General features: G+C 37.3%; 1 protein-coding gene across 4 annotated transcripts in view; it reads right to left on the bottom strand.

The window, feature by feature from the left end:
* Nucleotides 1–27129, bottom strand: part of MICU1 (mitochondrial calcium uptake 1) — a 233748-nt gene that overhangs the window by 44387 nt on the left and 162232 nt on the right. For all 4 annotated transcript variants that reach the window (XM_045783578.2, XM_045783582.2, XM_045783581.2 and 1 more), the window contains one exon: nucleotides 26042–26239. In XM_045783578.2, the coding sequence (XP_045639534.2) occupies nucleotides 26042–26239 (198 nt within the window). The remainder of the gene's footprint in view (nucleotides 1–26041; nucleotides 26240–27129) is intronic.

The raw sequence follows: 27129 nt of genomic DNA, 5'->3' as shown, positions 1-27129 counted from the left end.
TGGAAAGCAGAAAAAGTAAATGCAACAAATTTTATTTATTATTCAACACATTAGTATGATTTCAAGATTAGATGACTTTATTATTCAACACATTAGTGTGATTTCAAGATTAGATGACTTACAGTTGGCTAAAGCAGAATACCACTTAACAAATCCCATATCCTGGTCATCTATTACCAGATAGAAAATGTGCATAAAGGATGTGCCTGACAAATACGTATTAAGTGAGCACAGACAGAACACCAGAAAATTAATTCACAACACTGTCCTATTGAGAGGATTTCCTATCTGAGACGAGGGTGACCTTTCCATTCATAATGGTATCTACTTCCATGACAGTGTTTTCTGTAAACACTTTTTTTTAAAGATTTTTATTGATTGATTTATTTGATAGAAAGACAGAGAGAGTGAGTGAGTGCATGAGCAGGGGAAGGAGCAGACGAAGAGGGAGAAGCAGACTCCCCACTAAGCAGGGAGCCCAGGACCCTGAGATCATGACATAGCAGAAGGTAGACACCTAACTGACTGAGCCACCCTTGAGAATGTCATTCATTATGGCTAATCAGTAACCTATTTGAATGATTACTACCTGGTAGGTGCTGTCCTGGGAACTTACCTTATGTAATCCTCATAACACTATTAATAGGTACTGTTATTATTCTATTTTATAGGAGAGGAAACATAGGCAGAGAGAATGTACATAACTTGCCCGCACAGTTAATCTGGGGAGACATTTCTGTCTGTTCTCAATCAGAACACTTGATTTGCTCTTATCTTAAGTACACTATGAATCATCTTTCCCTTTTTATCCTGGTTACTGGAAGCTTGGAGTCAAATTTGTGGCCTACCTCTAATAAGAACAGGAGACTTTATAATTTATATTGTTCATAATAACCTCACTCCTGGCTTTCTCTTACCTTGTTCCTTTAACTTTCACTTCTCAGGAAGTTTAATTAACTTTTATCTCACTTAATGTATTTTTAAGGCCTTTTAAAGTCCTTTCTTGGGGCGCCTGGCTGGCTCAGGTGGTAGAGCATATACTCTTGATCTCAGGGTTGTGAGTTTGAGCCCCATGCTGAATGTCGAGATTACTTAAACAAAATCTTAAAAAAAATCCTTTCTGGAACAAGGCAAGATGTAAAATAATGGTGTTAGGATCTAGATGGTTTCAGTTTGGGGTCACAATAAATACCACAACTGGGGTAAACTTTTTTTGCACTTATTTTTTCATTATTGTTTTTGGATTCATCTCTAAAAATGGAATTATGAAATAAGACTCTATAAGCTCTTTAAAATTTATTATGAAATATTTGCTATATACAATATACATAATAGACAAGTTATGAAAATAATAATCACAATCATAATCATAACAACAACACCATGAACCTCCCATTTAACCTGAGAGAGGAAGAATTCGCACAATGGTGGAAGCTCATGTCCCTCCCTCCTGTAAGAGGTAACTACCATCTGGATTTCTTTTTCTATTCCTTTTTTTTTAGTTTAAAAGACGTTTGTGTCCCTAAACAATATATTATTTCTGCTTGCTTTTGCATTTCATAAAATGGTATCATAGTGAGTGTATTCTTTCATAATCTGTTTCTTTTCAGTGCAATATATTTTTTCAATGTTATGTTTCTAAGACTCATCAATGTTGATACATTTACATGTACTTCTTTCAGTTTTACTGTTATAGGTTTCTATTGTTTGAAAGTACTACTACCAGTTTTCCTACAAATGAATATCTGAGTTATTATCAGCTTTTTTGCTATTATGAACAATGCTATTATGAACATTCTTCTATCAGTGTCTGTGAAACATGAACAAGAGTTCCTAGTCTAGGTATAGATCTAGAAATGGAACTGCTGGCTTATGAATATCCAATTATTATAATATTCATTTTTAAAATATTTTTTATTATTTTTATATTTTATATATTATTATACATTATATTATATTATTTTGGTCATATTATTTTTGGTCTCCATGCATTATGTATAATATTATAAAATATATTTCTATATTATTGCTTATTATAAATTTATTATTATAAAATACCAAAAGAATCTCCAATACTTTATCAGCTATGTATAAGAGTTCTCATTGCTTCTCATCTTCAGCACTTGGTACTATCAGACTTTTCATTTTTTGCCAATCTAGTGTGCTGAAAAAGTGGTAGGTATAAACTCTTCAATGCTCTTGATTTATACTACTATAAATTAATTTCCAGGAAGATATTTCAATTTACAGTCCCAGTAGTATATAAGAATACCTATTTTTCTGTACACTTGACAATATGAAGTATGATAATAAAAAAATCATTGCTAGGGGAAGAATGGTAACTTTTTAAAAAATATTTTATTTATTTGAGAGAGAGAGAGACACACACAGCATGAGTGGGGGAAAGGGCAGAGGGAGAAGCAGACTCCCCACTGAGCCGGGAGCCCAATGCAGGGCTCCATCCCAGGACCCTGAGATCATGACCTAAGCTGGAGGCACTCACTTACCTGACTGAGCCACCCAGGCGCCCCAAATGGTCACTTATTTTAATGAATATTTCTTTGATTACTAGAGGCTCACCATTTTTCTAACATGTGTGTTGGCCATTTCTATTTCTTCCTTTGAATTGTTTGTATATGTTCTTTGCCTAGTTTTTTTAGTAGAAATGCTCATATTTGTCTCAATTTATAAGATTAAAAATATTTGCCCTTTATTAATGTAGTTTCGTTTAAGCTTGTTTTATGCACAGAAGCTTTATTTTTTTATTATTTTTCTTAATACATAGAAGTTTTAAATCTTTATTGCAGTGAAATGCATGTATCTCTTTCTTTATGAATTGTTTTGCTGGTTTATATCTAGCAACTCTTTCTTTGTGAGGTACCAGGCTAAGTATTGACTTATGGTTTCTTCATTAAAAAAAAAAGAAAACAGGGATGCCTGGATGGCACAGTCGGTTGACTCTTGGTTTCAGCTTAGGTCTTGATCTCAGGGTGATGAGATCAGGGTCATGAGATTGAGCCCCATGTTGGGCTCTGTGCTCAGCTTGGAGTCTGCTTGAAATTCTCTTTCCCTCTGCTCCTCCCACTTATACTCTCTCTCTCAAATAAATCAATCTTAAAAAAAATAGCAAAATATTAAAACATATCTCTCAATACCAACCAAAGTGCTTAAATCCTCAAAACAAAAAGATTATCAGCTAAGTTTGTTTTAAAAAGTACACCAGTCTGCTGACTTTGAAACTAGTCTGAATGTTTGGGAATTTAGACTAACATGGGGTCGTTTAAGCCTAATAATCTCAAGTAAATTCAGTCCAGTTAACTTCTTTTGTTTTGTTTAAAGGTATATAACTGAATATTGAGTAAAGGAGAAAACAGGAAAAAAATCATAGTTCAGCTCCAAAGAAGAGAAGGCGTAAAAGGGCTAGTACACGTACTTGAAAAAAATTCCTTAGGTTGTTAAAGAATAATCCATACTCTATCATTCACAATAGCAAACATTTATATAACACTTACTATGTGCCAGATCCTATTCTAAGTGCTTCCCATACATTAACTCACATGGTATTTTGAATTACACAAAATTTATGTGGCTATTTTTCCCTAAGATAAGACTTTGATCAATATGAACAAGGGACTATGGCAAAATTAACTGCTATTTAGTATTCCAATCAATCTATGAAGTTAGTGTTTCCACATGGAATTGTTAAATAGGATTAGTCTCAAGTTATTTTTTCCTTTAAGATAACTCTTTCAGCAAGCAGATCTTATCATATCCAATTTCTGCCTTCAAATAACCATTTTATTCTAAATCACAGCAACAGAAAAAGAAATCTGTCTTGTGTTAATATATTCCTTTGAGAGTTGAGACTCAGCATTATTCAGAGTTCAAGGACATTCTTCTTTTCATATGAGATCACAAGAGTTTTGGAGACAATCTAACTGTTGGGAAAAAAAATATAAAAGCCCCAATTTTAGGAGATAAGAACCAAGGACTAATTGTAGGAAAGCAAAGTGCTGTTTCCTTTCACTACATGCCAGTGTTTTCCTCGGACTTCATCATTTCTGTAGATAGCTCTCTGGGATCTACTGTCAAGGTGAAAAATACAACATTTTTCCATACTGTTTTTGTCCTAGCATTGCTGACAGCATGTCAGCACTCATAAGAGAGTTGGAGATTTAGCTTGTTCGTTACTTGACACCTACTGACCACTCTACAAGGCCTGATGTGCTGACTTTACCTAAAGGTGTGGCAAACTGTGGAAGGCAGCAGTCAGTGTGAAAAACTGTTAAAAAATAATGATGACAGGCTCTTTCGCGCAATGGATACCGCATTGGACTTCTAAAAAATAATGATGACAGTTAAGATAAACAATTTACTTTGGCCTTGATGTATTCACAGTTGATCACTTCCTCATCATAGTGAATGACTGAATAAAGAAAAATGAGTCTCAGTAAAATACCAGCAAACCAAACCGAGCAACACGTAAAAAAAGCTTATACTCTATGACCAAGTGGAATTCATCCCATAAATGAAAGGGTAGTTTAACACCTGAAAATCAATTAATGTAATATATCGTATCAATAGAATAAAGATACAAAAACTGCATGATCCAAAAAGAAAAAAAAAAGAAAAAAATATAAAACCAAATCAAATACCTTTTAATAGCAATCTTGGGGAGAGAGGCACCAATTTCTTCATGTTAACCTTTTCATAGGAGAGTATGGGTAATTTCTCCCATTATTATAATGGGAGAAGACTCTCTAAGTCAGTAGGCAGTCATCACTGGCAAATGATCAGGATATCAAAAGTTGCATAACAGAGGCAAGGAGGATATTAATTTTTAGTGGTCCCCAGCATGGTGTAAATTAGCCATCAACTCACTAAAATATGCAACATGTTCCCCAAGCTGTGAAGCTCATGTGCCTAATGCTTTTTCACAGCACTAAAATATAAACACAAAAGTCTTTCTATAGCAAAGGGAATCTAATCAATTTCAGATCTTCTATATTCCAAAGGAAACTTTCATCAGCTGTGAAAGGACTTGGACTCCCTTACAGCCCCAGAGAAAGACCTGTTTTATGCTCAGCATTAGGGTTTTTTTAAATGTTATTTTCCCTGCCTGGGATATTGTCCCTCTTCTTATCTAGCAACACAAACCCTGTCCTCTGTTGAACTTAATGTTCATTGCCCTGCTGATTATTCCAAAATACACTCAACCTTCCTGAGTCTTCTGAGCTCCTACAGTAGGTAAGCTCTAGATCTCATAGAAGAGTATGCTTTGCATTATATTATCCTTTAATGTGCCTATATCTCTCTCATAACATTGTACACTTTTTGAAGGAGTGTATACCTTGTATATTTTACTGTGTCATACCCAGAGCTGTGAGCACACAGCATGTGCTCATTTATAAGATCACCTACCAATTCCATATTTATTATCTAGTAGGAGCATAAGACATGCTTTCCAGCCTACACTCTTGAATGCCTAAGGAGAGACTGTGCCACTTCTATAGAATTGGTAATTATTCTATTTAGGGTAACGTAGGGGGAAAAATCCTAAAGTTGCCCTTAGAGTTTCAAGGATATGATTAGATGCGGGCTCTGCTACGAAGCTCCATTTGCTCCTTTACTGAGAGCAGTTATATACTCTTGACCCTTGAACAATATGGGTTTGAACTGCATAGGTCCACTTATATCCAGAATTTTTTGATAAATACAGTACAAGACTGTAAATGTATTTTCTCTTCCTTATGATTTCCTTCTTCTTTTCCTTTTTCTAAGTAGGCTCCATGCCCAACAGTGGCTTGAACTCATGACCCCGAGATCTAGAATCACACGCTTTACCAACTGAGCCAGCCTGGTGCCCCTCTTCCCTATGATTTTCTTACTAACAATTTCTTTTCTCTAACTTACTTTGTTGTAAGAGTACAGTACATTATACATATAACATAAAATATGTGTTAACTGACTGTTTTTGTTACTGGTGAGGCTTTTGGTCAACAGTAGGCTGTTAGTAATTAAGTTTTTGGGGAACTGAAAGTTATATGCAGATTTTTGACTTCATGGGGGGAGGGGTCACCGCCCCTAACCTCCATGTTCAAGGGTCAACTGTATACAATTTCTCAATAATACTTAGTTGGCATCTAACAAACTAAAAGAAACAATAAAAATAGGTAAATTAAGCACACAGGAGGATGCAGACAAGACAGGTGATGCCAGACTCCACAGGCCAAAACAATTTGTACTCAGAGTTTGAAATTATTCTGGAATAATAAATTAGGTGAGAATGGCAGGTACATTTATTCATTCCAGTGAAAACCACAAAAACCCATCAATAAGGTTTCCCTTCTTCTGTCACTTGATATTAGAAAATTACCATATCATCAGTTCGTATAAGATTGAAGCCAGGGTAGATGTTGAAAAATCATTATAGCCACACTTTAGTCCATCAGGAAAATGAGAATATTTTTACCAAAACACACAGACCCACCAATCTGAATCAGAAGATTAGATCACAGTATCTACAGTTGGCTGAAGGTATTTGTAGGAATCTTCCCATTTAGTCTTTATTCACTAAACTTCTAGTTTGATAGCCTCTGAGAAATACTTCATGCAGCACTATATACTCCCTGTTGTTGTTGTTGTTTTTAAGACTTCCTTTAGAGAGAGAGAAAGAGAGAGAGAATGTGCACATGAAGGGGGGAGGGGCAGAGGAAGAGGGGAAGAGAGGACTCTAAGCAGGCCCCACACCAAGCACGGAGCCCCAGGCAAGGCTCAATCTCATGACCCTGAGATCACAACAGAGCCAAAACCAAGAGCCGGACGCTCAACCATTGGCACCACCCAGGCATCCCACTCCCTGTTCTGGTAGGATTAGGATATTCATCCTGCATCCACACCAGAGTTCTTAATTATATGGGGAATACACATGAAGCCAGTATATTTCAGTGGCAAGAATTTAGGCTGTGCAGATTGACTTGAGTTTGGTGTTTCTTGGTCACGTATCCACTGTGACCTCCTGAGCAATTTATGTAACCTTTCCAAGCTTTGGTTCCCTCATTTGTAAGATGGGTGTAGTAAGTACTTTTCTCTTGGGATTATCGTGAGAGTTAAGTCAGATAATGCTTGAGAAATAATCACCCTAATTTATCTTTTTGAAGATGTGTTTACTTATTTATTTTATTTTATTTTTTTACATTTAATACCTCTAAATTCAGTATGCTTTTACAATTGATGTTGGCTAGGCAGCAGCTGTGATGTTGTCACTGGCCGTGTGAGTACATCAGTGTGTGTAGAATGGGCATCCGTGGCTCAGAAGAAAATCCCAGGTAGCAGTGCAGTGTTCCTTTAAGAAATGCTGCATTACTAATGCTCCTGATGGCTCAAAGGACAGTACTGTGTGGAAAAACACAGATTTATAGTCAAGTAGAAATTTAGAAGAGTTGGACGTGAATGTGATGAAGTTTTAGATCAATTTATTTTGCTCATAATTTCCTTTTATGTGTGTAGAAGAATGACACCTAATATATCTTTACTTACAGGAGCATTTTAATAGATATTAAATATTTTTGGTGTAAAGAGAGCATTTTTGTTATGGTTTACTTGACAGCATTTTTTTCTTTCTCAGTGGCACATAAAATAGTCCATCTTCCCACTGTTTTCTTTTTTCCACTGTTTGTGTTTTAGATTAGATGAAATATGGTAGTACCACACCCACCTAGCACATACTAAGAGCAGAATAAATGTGAGCTATTCATAACAGTATTATTAATAACAATAAATGTCAGCTACAAATAATAATTTGGGGGCCACACTGCTTCTGTTAACTTCAGCTCTGTTTAAAGAGGAACAAACTTTCTGTTCTCTATAAAGACAATACAGAAAAGAAATTGAGAAAGGAAAGAAAAACAGCTCAGTAATTCTCTTAACTCTCCTTTCCACTCTTCACATTCACATTTTGCATGTTTATGAGGAGGAAAAAAGGCAGGAGTGGAACTATGTTTAGGGCATGGAAAATTAAATTATAAACTTTCTTTTCCCACAAAAACGACTTACGCAAAAATTTATGGAAACAGGGGCTGTAAGAATAAATTGTAAGTCCTGTAGTTACTACATAATGGACACAACAAATGGACTCAGGATAATACTGTATAAAATGTTTCCTATTCATTCCCTTATTTGAGTCTCATAATTACCCTTGAGATAGGTATAATAGCCATAGTTTCCACTTACATTAAGAGGAACCTGAGATGTGAAGAGTAGTGGGACAAAGCCAAGACTACAACACAGTCTGGTAGACTTTAAAATTACTCTACATGGAGGGGCACCTGGATGGCTCCGTTGGTTAAGCATCTGACTCTTGATTTCTGCTAAGGTCATGATCTCAGGGTCATGAGATAGAGCTCTGCATTGCGCTGTGCCCTGGGTGTGGAGTCTGCTTGGGATTCTCCCTCTCCCTCCATCCCCCGCCCCCAATAAAATAAAATAAAATAAAATAAAATAAAATAAAATAAAATAAAACAACTCTACATGGATGTGTATTACTGGCATGATTACAGCCATGATAAAGTTATATAATATTGTTTCTACAAAAAAATGATTTAAAAAGCCCATGACTAGAGGCTGATTTTAAGATCACATAAGTGTACATATTCCTAATAAATCTGAAAAAACTAAACAGGTAATTATAAGTTACTCTGCCAGATTATACTCAGGAGGAGACAGCATCATACACAGTTATTAGTTGATGTTTTTTATAAGAACAATGTCCACAGACACAAGATATGAAAAAATCAATTGTGGCTGAGTTAGAAAAATGGCTGTGATCAAGGAATCCATCATGAGGACCCTATGTTCTACACAAGCCAAACAGTTTAACTGAGAGAAACACAGGTCTATTACACTAAAACAACAAAATAGTTAAGGTTATATCTATTTTTATCCATATGAACTGAGCTAAATATTAAGTTGCATATTCTCAATTTTTTACCTTATTCAGAAAACACCAAAAAAACTATAGTTTGAGGGCATTACCTGTAAAATTAGAAACACATTCTGTTCTTTGTTTATCTACTTGAAGCCACTGATCCCTTTTTGGCTGGCTTAATCTTTTCACTCATTTTACTCCTGACCATTCAGAAAGTCACTGTATATGCAATGAGCTCATGCTCATTAGGTTCTACGGACTGGTTAATATTTTTCAATACACTAAAACTGATGTTGGGAGCTGCCATTTTTTTAGAACAGAAAATGGAGAGCCAGAGAGTGGAATACAATACACAGGAGTTAGAATTCAGGTTAAATTGAATGACAAGCATAAGAAAACAAATGCGAGAAAGACAGGGAGACAGAGGCTCACAAACAGGTGGCTCACTGAAGCTTTAATACAGAAGTCGGAAGAAACAACGGGTCCAATCACAGGCAGGTGAAAGCCAAGTATCTCCTAGGCAAGAATACGTCTATTTTCTACTTCTATTATTTTCTTTTTTAAAGATTTATGTATTTATTTAAGAGAGAGGGAGAGAGAACGCATGAGTAGGTGGAGGGGCAGAGGTATAAAACCTCAAGCAGACCCTGAGTGTGGAGCCCAACTTTGGGGCTCGAGCCCATGACCCTGAGATCGTGACATGAGCAGAAATCAAGAGTCATTCACTTAACCAACTGAGCCACTCAGAAAACCCTATTTCTAAATTATGCATTTTAGAGTACCAAAGAGAAAACATCAAGTGAGGTTATGTATCAAATCACTCAGTGCTGAAGTAGTTTTTTTATTTTTTAAGTCACCAAGCTAATTAAGATTGTCTTTCTTAAATGTTAGTTTTTCATTTTGCTTTGTTTTCTTAAAGCAACTTCAGAGACATAGAAGATACTTTTCAATTACGTGGTAGCCTCTTTGTTTTTAAAAAGAGCTATTTAGGATTGTTTCCTGCTTAAGCATAAGGTTCGTCAACATGGCAGTTAATTAGAATAATCGAAACTAACCGTGATACCCTGTAAGGCACCTGAAAGTCATCTGAAGTTCATTCATTTTCTATATGAGCTCAGTGACCCCAGAGTCTTCTTCCATAAAGTCTGGGCATGTTTTGGGGTCATTATTTTTAGTTTTTCTAGTTGTATTAAGGCTTCTTTTTGCTCAAATAATGGAAACCAATGCAAGCTAGCTTCAGCAAAAAAGAAATTTAGGTACCCCAGGAGACCAAAGCAGCTCATGGATGGGAAAGGACTGAAAGCCAGGAACAGAAGCCCTCATTTCTGTGCAGCTGCTTCAGTCTCGGCTTTCTGTTAGCCTTTCTTCTCAGTGCTTCATGGGTCTACACAGTGGGCAGAGGCCACTACCCTGGAGTTCTGGAGAACACGTTATAGTTCAGCCACCAGAAGAGATAAACTGTCCCTAGTCCCAATTTCAAATTTCCTCTGGAGAAATTCTGATTGGTCCAACCTGGGCTGGACATCCACTTGTGATCCAATGAGCTATGGCCAGGGTGGGGGTGGAGAGGGTGACAGGAGGGGAAACAAGGGGGAGGCACAAAGTGTAAGCACTGTTTCCAGGAGCCCACACCTGTGTTTGAGAAGTAGTATGGAACAAATGCTAGAGAAGGAACTGTTGAAAGTTGACTAGATATCCCCAAAGGGCCCTGATACACTAACCCATATGATGCCATCAAGACAAGGAGGGTATGTGCATGTGTGTGTGCCTTTTTCAGGCTGTTGCCCACATGTGATGATATATTTACTAATTCAGCACTATTTCCTGAGCATCTTGCTTGTGTCAGGTACTACGCCAGGCACTAAGCAAATAATGATGAGCCTAATATTCTCTCCCAGAAGTAGGTAAGTATTTAAGTAGTGTTTGGAAACAGATATTCAACAATCAGATGACTATATAAGTGATAGGAAGGAAAGTATGGGGCGCTTTGGAAACATCTAATATAAAAATGTGGTCTAATTTGGGTTTGGAAGATGGTGAAGCAGGGAAGACTTCCTTGATTGAGTGAGGTGTAACTGAGCTCTGAGGAATAGGAAAGAGGTAACTAGGGGAAGGGAAAGGAGGACGAGAGTGTCCCGGGCAAATGAACAGTAGTACAAAGGCCCTGAGATGGAACACTGGTACGCGATGAATCTGGAGAAGGCAGCTGCAGAGCTCAAATTATACAGAGCCTATGGGCATGGGTTTAAGTCTTTATTCTAAGAAGGACAGGGAAAGCAAGAGTGGCTATAGTAAGACTAGTAAAGAGGCAACAGAAGTAATCCAGGCAGAAGATGACTGGAATGGTGGTGGAGATGGACAGAAGTGGTCGGACAAGATGATGTTACTGACAGTGATTGTGGGAGTGCGTGTGATTAAGAAAGAGATCTGTGCCTAATTAGATTCTTTTCTGCTTCACACACATTTTTCTGAGTGTGACTCTAGCTATGTGCAAAGCCTATGGTTGCTTGGCTTTCTTACTGCTTAACCCTAAGCCTTTACTGAAAGTCAGATGACTTCTCATTTCTGTCCAGCAGGCCTTGCTCTTGCTGGTGAGGGCAGAATGTTTATGTTTGAAATTATACTCCCTTAAATCTTTAAATTAATTTTAATATCTTTCCTTCGTGGGGTCCTATTAGATTTGAAACACCTGATACATCAATGAGAATGGCCAATGCAAGGTAACAGGGGCAGCAGCAACTATGAAAGAAGTTGCTCTTACAATCTCCTGTAGCTCCCAAAGATAGCAGAGATCCCCTACTTTCAAGGGTACTTAAGCTGAGGTGCTAGATGTAACACAGGAGACAAAGATACTAATATTAGCTGGTCATTCTCGATTCTATCCCTTCACTACAACTCAAATACCCACCTCTTCGCCTCTGGCTGTCATGTAGCTGGGCGGCAACAATAAGCCCCAAATCATCTAGGGAGGACACATGCTGTCCATGGCTTTGCAGTACTAGCGAATACTGCCACATCAACACGAGGTCAAAATTACTGCACTGTTTTTAGTATGGAGGCAGAGAGGAAGTTAATCGGTATTTTAGATCAGAGCCAACCAATGGAATACACTAAAATGATGCCACCATGGTAACATCATGAGGAAAACTGCACATTGTTCTGTCATGTATTTACCAGCAAATACTGGCAGAGAGAGGCAGATATTTCAACTATGTGAAGCTATCTAGTAACTAGGGATTCACATATACTAATTATAGCCTAGCAGTATTCATTTACCAAGATGATGTAACTTTTACTCTGCTCTGAGGATCTGCCCTATTGAGCCCTCTGGCAAATGGATGTGGTGACTACTGAAAAACCTGAGTGGGACAGTGAGTCATTCTGGATGACCTCTATAAAGCAGGTTTAGAAGGGCCTGGAAACCTATGCCCCGTTATGCTGGTTTGAAATTAATTATGTTTCACTAGGAGAGTAGGCTCCCAGGCACAGTTGACAAAGTATGTTTAAAATCTGATGAACTTTGGTGAGTTAATGATTGCACGTTCAAATAAATGGACTCAGTATACTCACCGGATCAACGAACTCCACAATTTATTATTTTTCTTGGGCAGAAATTGAATGTAAAACCACATTAACATCACACTTGAGGTTATACATACTCACAAGTGAGGAACACCAAAGAGATTGCTCCCCCAGCTATCATAACCCTGTCAGAGCATAAAGATATATATTTAAAGTGAATTATAAAACTTAATTCAAATCCACAGGGAAAAATAAAATCCCCTCACAGGCTCTCTGAAGCCAGACTGAGACAAAATCAGTAAACCAACCGGTGTAATTTCCCGAGCACTACAAGAATCCCAGCCATTATTTTAGATCCAAATTTAAAAACTAGTCTCAATCAGATTCGACCTGATACACATTTGCTCAACAAGAAATGCTAGGAGTTCTCTGAAAACCCTAGTTCAATTTAAGGCGATAGAGGAATTCCTGATGGACAGGAGAGTTTGTTCCCATTTCTTTAATTAGTATCACAGATAGGTAAGATGAGAGTTTATACCTAAGTGAATAATTGGAAATTATGTAAAAGGATAGCCAAAGAGTAGCTACTTCCTGCTTTAAAAGTTCAAAGTTCAGGGGTGCCTGGTTGGCTCAGTCATTTAAGTGTCTGACTCTTGATTTCAGCTCAGGTCATGATCTCAGAGTTGTGAGATCGAGCACTAAGTTGGGCTCTGTGCTAGGTGTGGAGCCTGCCTGAGATTCTCTTTCCCTCTCTCTCTGCCCTCTGCCCCCACCAACTCTCTCTCAAAATAAATAAATGAATGAATAAAAAATAAAAGTTCAAAGCTCATCACACTTCAGAAATGAACATTTTCAGACACCCAGAAGGCTAACACTAAGTGCTACATTAAGTGTTTTATATGTATCATATTCTATGTATCACGAGAGTAAAATTCCTTATACCTTGAGTAAAAAGGTAACTTGTTAGGTTTTTAACACTTCATTATGTCAGTGGGAATTTCCCAAGTTGATTATAAAATATCACGGAAAAAAATTTACTCTCATAATAGATACTGAATTACAGAGTGATCTTTATAGACATTTTCCTTAAATTGGGGGAATAAATTTACAAGCATGGAAACTAAACACATCCTAATGTTTTGGCCGTAAAGTGAGATTTATTTAAAATGTTCAATACTTCTGTCACTAATGGGAGCAATAAACCATGGTTCACAGTATAAAAGGGACTAAACCCCACTCCTTGAAAAAAAACACTGAATCCTGAAGATTTAGTAGAGCCTTCCTCATCAATTCAAAAACTACATTGAAGGTGCATTTCTCTGGAGATGGAAGGTCCTGGGATAGGAAGATAGCAAGCATTTGCATAGCCTGGAATGCAAGAGCATGTGGCTGGGTGTCCAGTGAAGCAGAGAAACCATTAATATACAGTGCTTGAATACTCCTAGGAAGCAAGTGTCTGGTGGGCGGGAAAGGAATGTGGCTGCCACTCTTTTTACTAGATTCAAAGTTAATGAAACATGGGAAGGACTGGGGTGACCCTGAGCTGTGCCAAGTGGTGCAGAAAGGCAGTGAGGCCTCTGAAAATAAAATCTTCACAGAGCTGAAAGATAAACTGGTGGGAGAGCCTATACAATAAGCCAACTGCTGGGAAAGGGTGCAATGGCACCGGGTCCATGAGACAGCACTACCGTTGACAGCATGTCACCGGAACTGTTCTTGACACAGCCCTCCAAAGGCCAGTCTTGTATTCTGGGGAAGGTGGTGAGTTTATACATGCGGTAGTCTGTATAAAGATGTCCCCCTATGTTCCCCATCTCTTAAGATTCATACTCTTGTTAGTCTCCTCCCATAATGGTTCCAGGATGGGTCTCTGTGGCCAAAAGAATGCAGCAAAAGTGATGTCACTCCTGAGAGTAGGTAATAAAAGACATCTTGGTTGCATTTTCTCTCTCTTGGATCACTTACTGTGCAAATCGCCAGCTGCCATGTCATGAGAGCCTTGTGAAAACATCCACAGAGTGAGGAACGGAAGCCTTTTGCCCACGGCCGTGTGAGTGAGCTTGGCAGAGGACCCTCTAGCTTAGTCAGGCTTTAGAGCACTGCAGCTCTGGCTGACAGTCTGACTACACTTCATGAGAGATGGCTGGAACCACCCAGCTAAGCTGCTCCTGGATTCCTGTCCCTTAGCAACTGCATGATATAATATTTGTTTTAAGCTGCTAGGTTTGGGGGTAATTTCTTATGTAATAATAGCTAACTAATACAGCTGTAATGCTCCAATTTTGGAGAGAAGGGGTTAGAAACTATCTTCTTACTTTGCAAAACCACTGCAGCTTGAGCAGGAATCTATAGTAGCAGTGATGACAACACCAGAGCTGGAGTTGCAGAATCAGACACAATACCTCAGACAAGAGCAACTGTTAAATTAGCCCTATTAACATTAATTCATCCCAAGCGTCATTTTGTTATACAGAGAGAGGGGAGAGGGAGAGAGGGGGGAGGAAGGGAGAGAAAGAGAGAGAAAAAGAGAGAGAAACAATTACCACAACAAAAAAAGCTACCAGATGGGGAAGGTAATTCCACTACAGCAAATGCTTCCAGATACTTCCAGAATTTGTTTTCACTTTGCCAATAGTGAAATAATAGTACAGAAAATCCATGAGAACTATTTATCTCTCTTTTTAAAGATTTTATTTATTTGGGAGAGAGAGAGAGAGCATGCACCTGTGCACGACATAGGGGGAGGAGCAGCGGGGAGGGAGAAGCAAACTCCCTGCTGAGCAGGGAGCCCGATGCTGGGCTGGATCCCTGAGATCATGACCTAAGCCGAAGGTAGATGCTTAACCAACTGAGCCACCCAGGTGTCCCCATGAGAACTATTTCTATGCTGAAAGGAAAATATAGTATATTAATACTCTTACAACAATGACAGAGATAAATAACTCTGTATACAATGTCCAATAAAGAGAAAATGACCAATCCTTATTCAAGGAAACTACTTCAGTTCTTCCTTAATTTCTAGCATCATGCTCCATAAACGTATCTACATAGAAATATAAAAGATATTATCAAACATCTGATTGAGCAATATTTCCAGCACAATGAATTCAATACACCTCACTTATTTTTCTAGTTGGATATACTGTAAATCACCGATTGGGGATTACAAATCTTATCAACACAATGACTGTGAAGTTGGCAATTTCCTGGAATCTTTTCAAACTTTAAAGGCTATGAAGCTGCAGAAAATATCAAGATGGGCCACTGGCCAGAGATGTCAGGAAGTGCAGGTCACCCGTCTTCCCTTACTTCCTCTGCTGATAATGGAAGAAGTGCAGGAGACACCAACAGTCTCTGGGAAGGGGCTCTGCGGAGCAGTTGGACGCTAAGCGGCTGAGCAAGAAGCAGGCGGTCATGAAGGAATGATAAATGAACCGACCTCCTAGAGCGCATGATGGGGGTCAGGCACAGCCCTGGCTGCTTTCTTATCTCAGGAAGTCTTCCTGACAACTCTGTGAGGTAGATATTACCATGATGACATTTGAAGAAATTAAGGCTCCCAAGGTCAAAGAAGTAAAATTCAAAAATCCAAATGACATAACTGTACACTGATTACTCTTTTGACAGATATTTACTGTGCACCTACTGTGTGCACACTTCCATCATTGTACTTTTCTTCTGGTGCTGTAATAACTATCTAACTTTTAATCTGATTTAACTCCTTAAATTAAGGAACTGGGCTCTACCTACCTTTGTATCTAAGCCAATGTCTGGCACATACCTAAAGACTCGATAATTTTAATTTGTTATTAGGAAAAAAAAAACCTGTGTTACATTTTTGGCTTTACTTTTCTGCTAGGTAGACAGGCTACCAAATTTCAAGGAAAGACTGGTAAAGAAAAGGGGCATCCTAAAAAAGATGTTTTGGCACTACTTTATTTGGAGAGGCTTTTTCTAATGCTAAAAAAATGACTGACGTAGCTTGTACTTCATTAGTCCGAGAAGCTTTAATAAGAAGAATCATTCATGCTAATGTGGTAGATTTGATACAAAACAAATGAGGAGAATGTGGGTGAGGAGGGAGAAAAGGCATTCTATTATAATAGGAAAAAGGAGAAATGAAGGAGACTTGAGAAAAACCTTTTCTATGCTAACTGAAGTCGGAGGATAATAACTTGATGTAATATATATGACCCTCTAAAGTGGCATTTGCTTGGAGTCTGAATTCAACAGGCTGTAATGCATTATTTATCCACAAATTACTGCAAAGCTGGCTCTGGTTCCTAAGACATTGTCTAGACTCCCTAGACTCCTGTAAGGCTGTATGGTAGGCTAGAGGCTAAAGCTATTTTTAAAAAATCAGGAGGAAAAAAAAAAAAAAGAGAGAGAGAGAGATCTATTAGAGTTATTTGAGGCCAAATTAGTTAAAAGAAGGATGGAGAAAAAGGACAAAAAAGCTTCTTTCCACTCATTTGTACAACTGTCATTCTTTAAAGCCCTAATTCTTTATTTTTAAATGTTCAAAAATTTCAAAGACTGCAATTCTGAAAGTCATTTGCAGCTGAAATACTCTAAGAGGAAGAAGAATGAAAAGGCCTACTCAGACACCCTGCCCATCATTTAGTCCAGATTTCTTCATTTGAAGTCTGGGTCAGAGGCCAAATATGATCTACCCATGGGCCCAGCTAACTCTTAGAGAAATCTGGAGAAAGCCTCTTTTCTTATCCTGCCCCATGCTTTCCATCTGTTTCTTGATGATCTCCACAGACCTGGACTTGAGGGCACAGGGTCCCTTTACCAAAATGAGAATGCCTTGGAGACACATTAATTTCAGCCTGGTTTGGGACAGACTTGATAAGAAAGGTCATTTTCTCTGTCACCCTCTCCTGGCTCCAGTCCCAGTGTTACTCAGGGCTCCCCTGCCTCTTCTCATCTATCCTACAACCAGAATAAAGTGCGAATAAAAATTAACCACCCTATTCTTTGTATAGAGTGAATTTTGGTTAGACCTGACTCAAATATTGCCTCCTTGGGGGAAGCTTCCTAAGCAGTCTCTTGTGCTCTTCACAGACTAATTTACATGTCCCCTTTTACACTCCCATTGTGCCATAAAAATATGTCTGGTACTGTACTTATAACACTGTACAAGAATCTGTGGTTCATCTGTCTCACCTTTGTAAGCTTCTTGGGGGAACAATGTTTTGTTCATCTCATACCTTGAGCATTTACCATAACTCCTGGAAAGCTAGTGTAAGTTATAAGAGCAGACTCTGAAGGCAGACTGCCTGGAATAAAACCTCAGCTCCTCCTTGGGCTACTTACTTAATCTCTTTGTGCCTCAGTTTCCTTGTTTGTTTAATATTGATAATCATAATACCAACCTTATAGCTTTGTGAAAATTAAATGAAATAATGTACATAAGGCACTTAGAATAGTGCCTGGCTCAATGGTAATCTCTCAAGAAATGTTGGCTAGTATTTTCACTTTATGTAGTATGTGCTCAAACTTTGGTTAAAATACTTGATATTGCTAGAGGTGTATATCCAAGACTGCTGTGGCTAGAAGGGTATGTATAGATTAAACACTGAACTATAAATTCATACAATCATCTTCTTTCATACTACTTCTCATTTCACTATTATTGCATTCAACACTATTTTAAGTATTCTGTTGTGTATGAAATGGAAAAAAAGTATCACTGCATTCTGAATTCCAAACAACTGACCTATAAACTTGTGGATACACTGGTACACAGCTCATTCATAAATTGAGAAGCACCTTCTACTAAAAGACAGCTGCTAAGACTATATGAATGATATATTGAGGAACAATTTCCGGAGAAAGATCAAATCTTCATGATTTATTTGAGCTCCTCTTGTCCTGCACCCAGTTTAAAATTAACTTAGAATGTAAAGTTAAAGATATTGATGATAGGAAAATCCCGGAGATTTCCCAGTATTGCAAAGGTATCATTAACATATTGACTTTGGAATCGTAAAGCTATCTGCAAATCAAAGAAAAATATCAATCTCTAATAGTTTTCTGCACTTCAGTCCAAAAGGTCAGATTCAGAAGAGCCAATCAATGCCTTTTAAAAGTCACGTCTAGGGGTGCCTGGGTGGCTCTGTCGGTTAAGCATCTGCCTTTGGCTCAGGTCATGATCCCAGGGTCCTGAGATTGAGTCATGCATTGTGCTCCCTGTTCAGGGGGGACCCTGCTTCTCCCTCTCTCTCTTTCATTAATAAATAAATAAAATCTTAAAAAAAAAAAAGAATCTCCAAAAGTCATGTCTAGAATGAAATATTTTAAGCAACAAAGTATCATTCTTAAAACTTTTTCCTTCATTCTCCAAAAGATATGAAACAAAAAAGCACTGTTTTGTATGCTTTTTACAGAATAATTATCAAAGTTGCATTTACAACATCAAGGAAGCTTTATATCACCATGGACATTCTACCATATCTAGTATTTTCAGTCTAATTTTACAGCTGAAGAACCTATAAGCCACAAATGATAGCAAACTTGAGTTACAGGGCGTTAAGGGAATTGCAAGAAATTAAATCAGAGTTTGGCTTTGGGTTTTGTATATCTTCTTGTTAAACTAATTCATCCTGAGAGCTAACTTGTTCTCATCACAGCAAAATACGGGACCTACTTCACGATGTGTGGTACAGAGAGAAAATATAATTAGCTTTAAAAAGTTTTGACATCAAGTCACGGGTGAATGACTTATAAATAACTGTTGAGGGCAATTAAATTTTTACTCTATTATTTTTATATATTTCTATTTTTTTAAATTAATGATTACTTCCTAAAATATCCCTTGGTGTCCCAGGCAAAGAAAGACTAGTAGGTTGGATGGATCATGGTACTAATACAATTTTAAAATATTTTATTTAGGGATACCTGGTGGCTCAGTTTTTAAGCGTCTGCCTTTGGCTCAGGTCATGATCCCAGGTTGCTGGGATGAAGTCCCGCGTAGGGCTCCTTGCTCAGCGGGGAACCTGCTTCTCCCTCTGCCTGCTGCTCCCTCCGCTTGTGCTCTCTCTCTGACAAATAAATAAAATCTTTAAAAAAATTTATTTATTTATTTATTTATTTATTTATTTATTTATTTATTTATTAGAGAGAGAGAGAGAGAGAGAGAGAGAGAACGTACTTGTCTGAGGGAAGGGGCTGAGGGAGGGAGAGGGACAAGAAGACTCACTGCTGAGCATGGGGCCTCATGCAGGGCTCCATCCCATGAACCTGAGATCATGAACTGAGTGGAAATCAAGAGTCAGACACTTAACCAAATGAGTCACCCAGGCACCCCAACTTGTTACTTTTATAAAAGAAACAGATGCCTGGATTTAAGAAATAAGAAAAGGGATCAAAATAAATAACTTGAAAGAAGAAATAAAAATATTTTATATGGCTAAAGTAATAGATTCCTTTTTTTTAAAACATCTGGGAAAATAATGCTTGCTATGGCTTTTTCTCCTCAAGAATTTTACAAGGTGAAGTAGTTCATGTTGGCTAAGTACTTTAAATTTTTTGGAAAAAATGAACTAGTAAAATAATTTTATTATTACAACCAAATAGCAAAGTTACAATTTTTCTATAGTGGAGATTGTTGTTACCTTAATAGGTTTTTTACTTTTTACCTTTAAACATATACTTGGCTCCTTAAAGTTATAAATACCTAGAAGAGACAAGTACTGTTTAATAACCTATTTAATGATTTTTGGAAAATTCAAGCTGAAAGCATCTAAGGATGAAATAAGAAACTACAGATTTATTATTATTCACATTCTGCTTTCTATTGGCAAAAGTTGAAGAATAAAACTAAAAGAAACCTCATTGAACACATCTCATTTAGTTTCTTAGATTTAATTAAATCAAGAGTCAATTCTCATCTTTGAGTTTACTTAAGAATCCGTTTCCCAGAAGAAAACACGAAACAAAGCTGGTATTAGGATAAAAAGCAATCTGCTTTGCCAAGAGTGTTCTAGTTCCAGGAGTGTTTGATTGAAAGCCTTCTTGCCTTCTGGTCTCCTACTCCAAATCTTTTGGCCAGCAAAAGAGCTGAGGTTTGTCTCTTAATATGGTCCCCCACATTGGAGCAAGGCAGATTTAATTCTACTTCAGCACTTTAGAGAGATGAGTATAAAGATGTCAGCTTGATGATATAAAGGGTAGGAGATCTGGAATTTCCTTAGGCACTTTTAATCATGCAGTTATAGGTATCATTTTTTTAAAAAGTTCCTCAATATTTAACTTAAATTAACCTTTTTTCATTTTGCTCTTTTATTGACAAATGAAAATAATTTAGCATTGTTCTTTATGTCTCCCTTTTATCTTCCTGACTGAACAGATTTGTTAACTTTAAAATTTTTTTTTCTTGAAGACTAGGACTATAAGACAGTCACTGTTATCCTTTTAAAATTTTTTTAAGAAATATTTTTTAGAGAGAGACATCGCATGAGCACATATACATGCGCATGTGAGTGGGGGGTGGGGCCGAGGCAGAGAGTCTCAAGCAGACTCCCCACTAAGCTCGGAGTTGGATGCAGGACTCAATCTCAGGACCCATGAGATCATGACTTGAGCTGAAACCAAGAGTCCAACACAACTAACTGAGCTACACAGGCGCCCCTCACTGTTACCCTTTGAACTACACCCAATTTGCCTTCAGATAATTGATAGTCATGTCTTCTTAAAATGCAGTAATCTGATTGGTTATGCAATAAGCATGTGAAACCCAAAACTTTTTAAAAAAAGATCATGCTACAGACTGGAATTTTATTAGATGATGCTCTTTCAGTTTTCTTGTATATTCTGGAGTCGGCCTCTTCCTTCTTTTATAAATTAGTTTTTTGCTTTTCTTTGACGGCATGACAGCTCCTTTTACCCCTCCCCCCAAATTAAAATTAATTATACTCTTTCAAAGAGTTTTCTATTACCTTTCATTTTTGACTGACATCCTACTTACTGTAGTCCTCAAGAAATCAATGAATATATTAATTGAAATTAGACTTGGCACCTGTCTCTAAGGAATTCAACTCAATAGTTCTTCGTAGCCTTAGATGGAATTTTTAATTCAAAAGAGATTTTTTTAAAAAACCAACTGTGTATTCTTAAGTCATTCCTTCAAACCCATGTTTTCTTTGAGTTTCCAGATAGAGAAATAAGGGTAGAATAAAATGACCAGAATTAAAAGCATTAAGACATTTATAAAAACCTGACAAGCTAATGATTGTAATATGAAGGTATTAAACGACTAGTTTAGGTAATATCTTATAAACATAAAAGAACAGTGTATTTCTTCTCAGTCATATGACTCAATTTGTGGGGCAAAAGAACTAGGAAAAGATGGTGCTAAAGCAGGTAGACTATAGATATTCAAGAAATTTGGTCTTTTTCTGTTCCTAAAATTCAGAACATTTTCTTTTTCTTTACAGTTCCAAGTAAGTCAGGCAAAGAAACCTCACCTTAGGCTAAAACTAATAATAATCAGATAAAGAACAGAAGATAGTTTAGTCTGAAAGACTGAGTTGGAATTCTCGCTCTTACCATTTGACAGCTCTGTGACTTTTACTTTTTTGAGTCTCAGTTTCTACGTCTCAAACACAGGTATAATACCCGTAAACATAATAGGGTTGGCAAGATTAAAAAAAAAAGGCATATAATATTTGTAAGTTGCTTGACTCATAGTAGGCACTCAATAAATGTTTATGGACTTTCTTTTCCCCTCTTCCCTGATCCTTCTGAAAATTAAATTTGACAGATAAATAGTGTTCTCTTCACTCTTAAAGCTATTGTAGTGAGAAAACATAGAAATAACTAAATGGAGGGGCAGTGGGTGGCCTAGTCCATTGAGCACCCAGCTCTTGGTTTCAGCTCAGGTTGGGGGATCAGGTCCTGTGTCAGGCTCTGTGCTCAGCATGGAGTCTGCTTAAGACTCTCTCTCCCTCTCCCTCTGCCCCTGCCCCCCTAAAATAAATAAATAAATCTTACAAAAAAAAAAAAAAAAGGAATAACTAAATGGAATAAATCTTCTTGATCCGAAATTTTAAAGTAAGTTATGAAATAGAACTAGTAAGAGGTAAATAGAACAATGGAATTATAAAAACCAATATGAAAGTTAAGATACTATTAATCATTTCCATTTTCCTCTTGGCTATGATTATGAGATTATGTTTCATATTCAGTGAAGGGAGAAATTACCCAAGCTTTGAAAAGTGAAATCCAAAGTGTTTCATAAAAACAAAAATCTGCTTCCATTTTCCAGAGGTTTTATCAAAAAAGTATTTCAAAAAAGGGCCTTTCAGTCATTCGAGATGACCTGTTTAAGTGCGTAATATATGCCAACTGCCATACTAAGTGGCAGAGATATATAGAGAAGACAAAAAGAACACTTAACAAAGGTATAGTACAGGTCGTGTGGCGTCAGGCATATGGTGTATTAGTTTGCTAGGGCTGCCATAACAAAATACCACCAGCTGCGTGACAAACAACAGAAATCTATTTTTTTCACAGCTCTGGAGGCTGCAAGTCTAAGATCAAAGTAAAGGCAGAGCAGGTTTCCTCTGAGTCTTCTCTCCTTGCCTTACAGTGGCTACCCTCTTGCTGTCTCTTCACATGGTTGTGCATTGGCACCCCTGGACTCTGTGTGTCTAAATTTCTTTTTTTTACAAAGACACCAGTAGAACTGGATTAGGGTCCACTCTAATGGCCTCATTTTAACTTAATCACCTCTTTAAGGACTCTATTTCCAAATACGGTCAGATACTGAGGTACTTGGGATAAGCGCTTCAAAATAAGAATTCTGGGGGAACACAATCCAGCCCATAAGAAGCATGATCTCACGTAACCACTGCCCTGTTTTACAAATGAGGAGCTAGGCTTTAAGAGGGTAAATCACTCAAATAAATATCACATAGTGGTGACATTGTTTCCACCAGTAAGTTCTGGTGGAAACAAAATTTTAACTCAGGTCTCATTATGAGAGCACCAAAGTATGTTCTTTCTTCTATTCACACCTCCTCAAAGAATTACAAATCTAATTGGAAAGACAAAGTACTGATTCGTGAAACTTTAACTATGGGGGTTACTGATAATGAGGCACTTATTCACTGGACTTGTACCATTACATGGGAAGAGTGGATTCAGGATTAATAAACATTTATAGAATATTTATTACATGTTAGACTGGGCTCTTTCACGGAAGAGTCTACTGAGTCCCTTACATGAGGAATTGCTGAATGCAGACAGGAATAGTCTTGGTAGTCTCGGACCCAGAGATGATCCTAAGTCGATGTCAAAATACAAGAGAGCTTTCCACAGTAAATATCTTAGATACAACTGTCTTTTAGATCTTTTTTCCCCTGCATTTGGGTGTAGGCTATGTGCAGGTACACATGTATGAAATCCCTAATCTGCTTTGTAATATTCTACCTCATTGACAATCTACCTCATTGGCAATGATGGGGGCTTTCTGCTCTAGAGCACTGCAGAGTGAAAGACAAGAAAGTCCCATGCTGTGTCTTTTGAGACTCCCACTTGTGTGTCCAGGAATGAGTGTCAGGCTAGATTGTGGTCAGGCAGGCACCTGCTCCATGCTCTGGATGACTGCATATTGTTGTTTAAAGTTTGTTAAAAATACCATTTCCTTTGTTCTTCAACTGCATTTTATGGATCTAGACTCTGTGTTAAATTTTAATTATATAATTCATACGCTAAGTAATTTACATTCCCAGATTATGTTACAAAGTTTCCAAAGACCATTCCAGTTATGCATACTGGGGACCAAGGCATATGTCTAGAATCCCACATACCAACTCTTACACAAAAGTTATTAGACTCCTGAAAGCAGGAAATAAAAGTCTGATGTGAAAGATGTCCTTCCTATACCAGCAGGAAAGAAACGAAGACAGGCAGTTGTGGAAAAGTAACTAAAATATATGGAGAGACTAAAGGAAGATAAGAATTATTCAACCCTGGTCTGTTTGTATAGATTACTCTCAATTTTGACTCCCCTTCTCTGGTGATAATAATGCAAACTTCATAAAGGTAAGCTGCCTGCCTTTGTTCAACTTAGTATATAAACTCTGTTAAGCCTAGCCACTTCTTTGGGTTTTCATTTTCCTATGGGGATTCCCACGTATGTGTAAAAATCGACACGCTTTTCTCCTGTTAATCTGTCTTAATGTCAGTTTGATTCCCAGCCCCTGCCAGAGACTCTAGGAGGGTTAAGTTTTGCTTTCCATGCTATATGTGTGTGTAGACACACACATATGCATATACATACACACACATATACATACCACTTACATTTATTATAGGGGCCAAGAACTGCCCTCAAGAAGGCTGAATTGTGGAGATCCATTAATTTGTTTTTTTGGAGGTAAATTCTTTGAGTCTCAATTACACCATTTTCAGAAAACAGGCACAAAGCACATTTCAAAGTTTGATCTGATTTTTAGTATTATCCATACTTCTTTCCTAGAGTATGAACATTCAATGGTGTTCTTATCAATAATGAGAATTCAGTTGTGATTTTTCAAACTGTCTCAATTGAGTTAAGTGGGTGGAAGTGGTGGGAGTAGCTTATCAGAATCTTAGAGAAAAATGGAAGAGCAGATAAAGAAGGAATATTCATAGTTTAAAAACAAAGCAGTGCTTTTCTCCAATACTTTAATGTGTTTTAATCATAGTAATTTAATGTTTTCAAATTTCAAATAATATTAAATATGTTTTTAAAAAAAAGATGTCGAGAAACACCAATGTAAGGGAATTTTTAAAAATCTGAAGATCAGATTTCATTTTTTCCAGGAAAAAAGTGCATTAGGAGGCATTTATTTATTTTTTTAGTACATTTTTTTAATTATATTATGTTAGTCACTATACAGTACATCCCTGGCTTTTGATGTAAAGTTCGATGATTAATTAGTTGCGTATAACACCCAGTATTAGGAGGCATTTAATTAATGTTTTGAATCGAATAGACTTAGTAGCCAATTAACCCAAAACACACTTAATTCACTAAATATACATACAGAGAAAGGTAATTTTCTTAAAGAGTTGTGTCCAGGAAGTGAATAGCATGATGGTCTAAACTGTAAGTGGAAAAAGAAATCTCCAAACACAGTATGACATTTTTGCAACTCTGAGCATTTATATTTTTATTCTGACATTTTTGTGTTGCCAGTTGTTTTTACCTTTGTAAACTTTCAAAGAAAGATCTACTTATTATCCCCCCTCATCTCTACCTCATCATGCCTTCTACAAAATAAACATCAAACTGGGGATACATGCTCAGGTTGAGAACAGCTCTGACCCCTGAATTTCTTTTTCCTCAAGCTGAGTATCCAAAGACAACTAAGATTTTGAATTTAGGCTTTTTTGGTTTTCAGTCCCAGAACCACTTTACTCCAAACATCTTCAAAGACGATAGTATTTCCTACCTGATGTCAGGTTCAAACCAATCAGTTCTCACAGCTGGAGACAGATTGAAAGAATGTCTATACTGTAGGCCCTCCCCGCCCAGTGGCTCTATGTGCTTATGTGATGGGCAGTGCCCTGTTCCCCTGAAGTCCAAGGAATACCTACCTCTAGTTTCAGAACATCATGCTGAAGTTTACGCTGAAATTCAAGGAAGTTTTTGATCGTCAGCTTCCCCTTAAGATCAGCTCCAAAGAAGTAGGTTGTGAGGGCTGAACACAAGCCAGACTTGAGGGTGTTACCAGTAGTAGGACGATCTCTGTGACGCATACCCATACTGGTTTGGGAGCGAATGATGCTCTGAACCTAAAAGAGAAGTAAACCCCGATCCAGAAAAACATTACAAAGTACAAATGTATATAAAAAAGTAAGAACAATAACTGACTATTGATTATTTATTATTTGCCTATCCTGTGCTACAATTCTCTTTTAATGCTCACAATCCTATTAAGTCTTAGGATTGTCCTCATTTTATAGATAAGGAATTTGAGGCACATAGTGTTTAATAACTTGTTCAAGGTCAAGTAGCTAGCAAGTAGCAGAACCAGGATTTTAACACAGACGACTGACACCTTTGTAATTGAAAGGCTCTTAAAAATCTCTCTTCAGAAAAGAGCATGAATTTGTTTTTGAGGCTCAAAACCTCTCACAAAACACTAAAATAATCATCAACCTCAAAGTAATACATTCCATATCTCAGGAGACTTTTAAAAACTTTGTGCTTCTAACTACTGACTCTCTAGTTATGACAAGAGGCAGCATAGCTATAGGTAAATACTGACATCTAAGGGAGATAACACATTTATTAGAATGATACACTAAATACAAAGTTGCTATGAAATAAATCCTCAAGAAAAGTTGGGAAATTAGTTTAATCCTTGGAAGTTTTATTTCATTATTTTTTAAAAAGATTTATTTATTTGAAAGACAAAGAGTGAGCGAGTGAGCACGCGTGTGAGTTGGGTGAGAAGCAGAGAGAGAGAATCTCAAGGTGACTCTCCCCTGAGCATGGAGCCCCATACTGGGCTTGGTCCCATGACCCATGAGATCATGACCCGAGCCAAAACAAAGAATCAGACTCTTAACAGAAGAGAAGTTTGAGAAGTTTTAAATGAGCTTTTTGAGAAAGGGTAAGTTTTGGATCCAGGAACTATGGCTTAACTATATAAATGAGCTTTTTGAAGTAAGTCTATGAT

The sequence above is a fragment of the Ursus americanus genome, chromosome 6, assembly GCF_024610735.1.
Source record: "Ursus americanus isolate L20-20 chromosome 6, mUrsAme1.1.p, whole genome shotgun sequence".
NCBI classification, from domain to species: domain Eukaryota; kingdom Metazoa; phylum Chordata; class Mammalia; order Carnivora; family Ursidae; genus Ursus; species Ursus americanus.
This window is presented reverse-complemented; position numbering and strand designations above follow the sequence as displayed.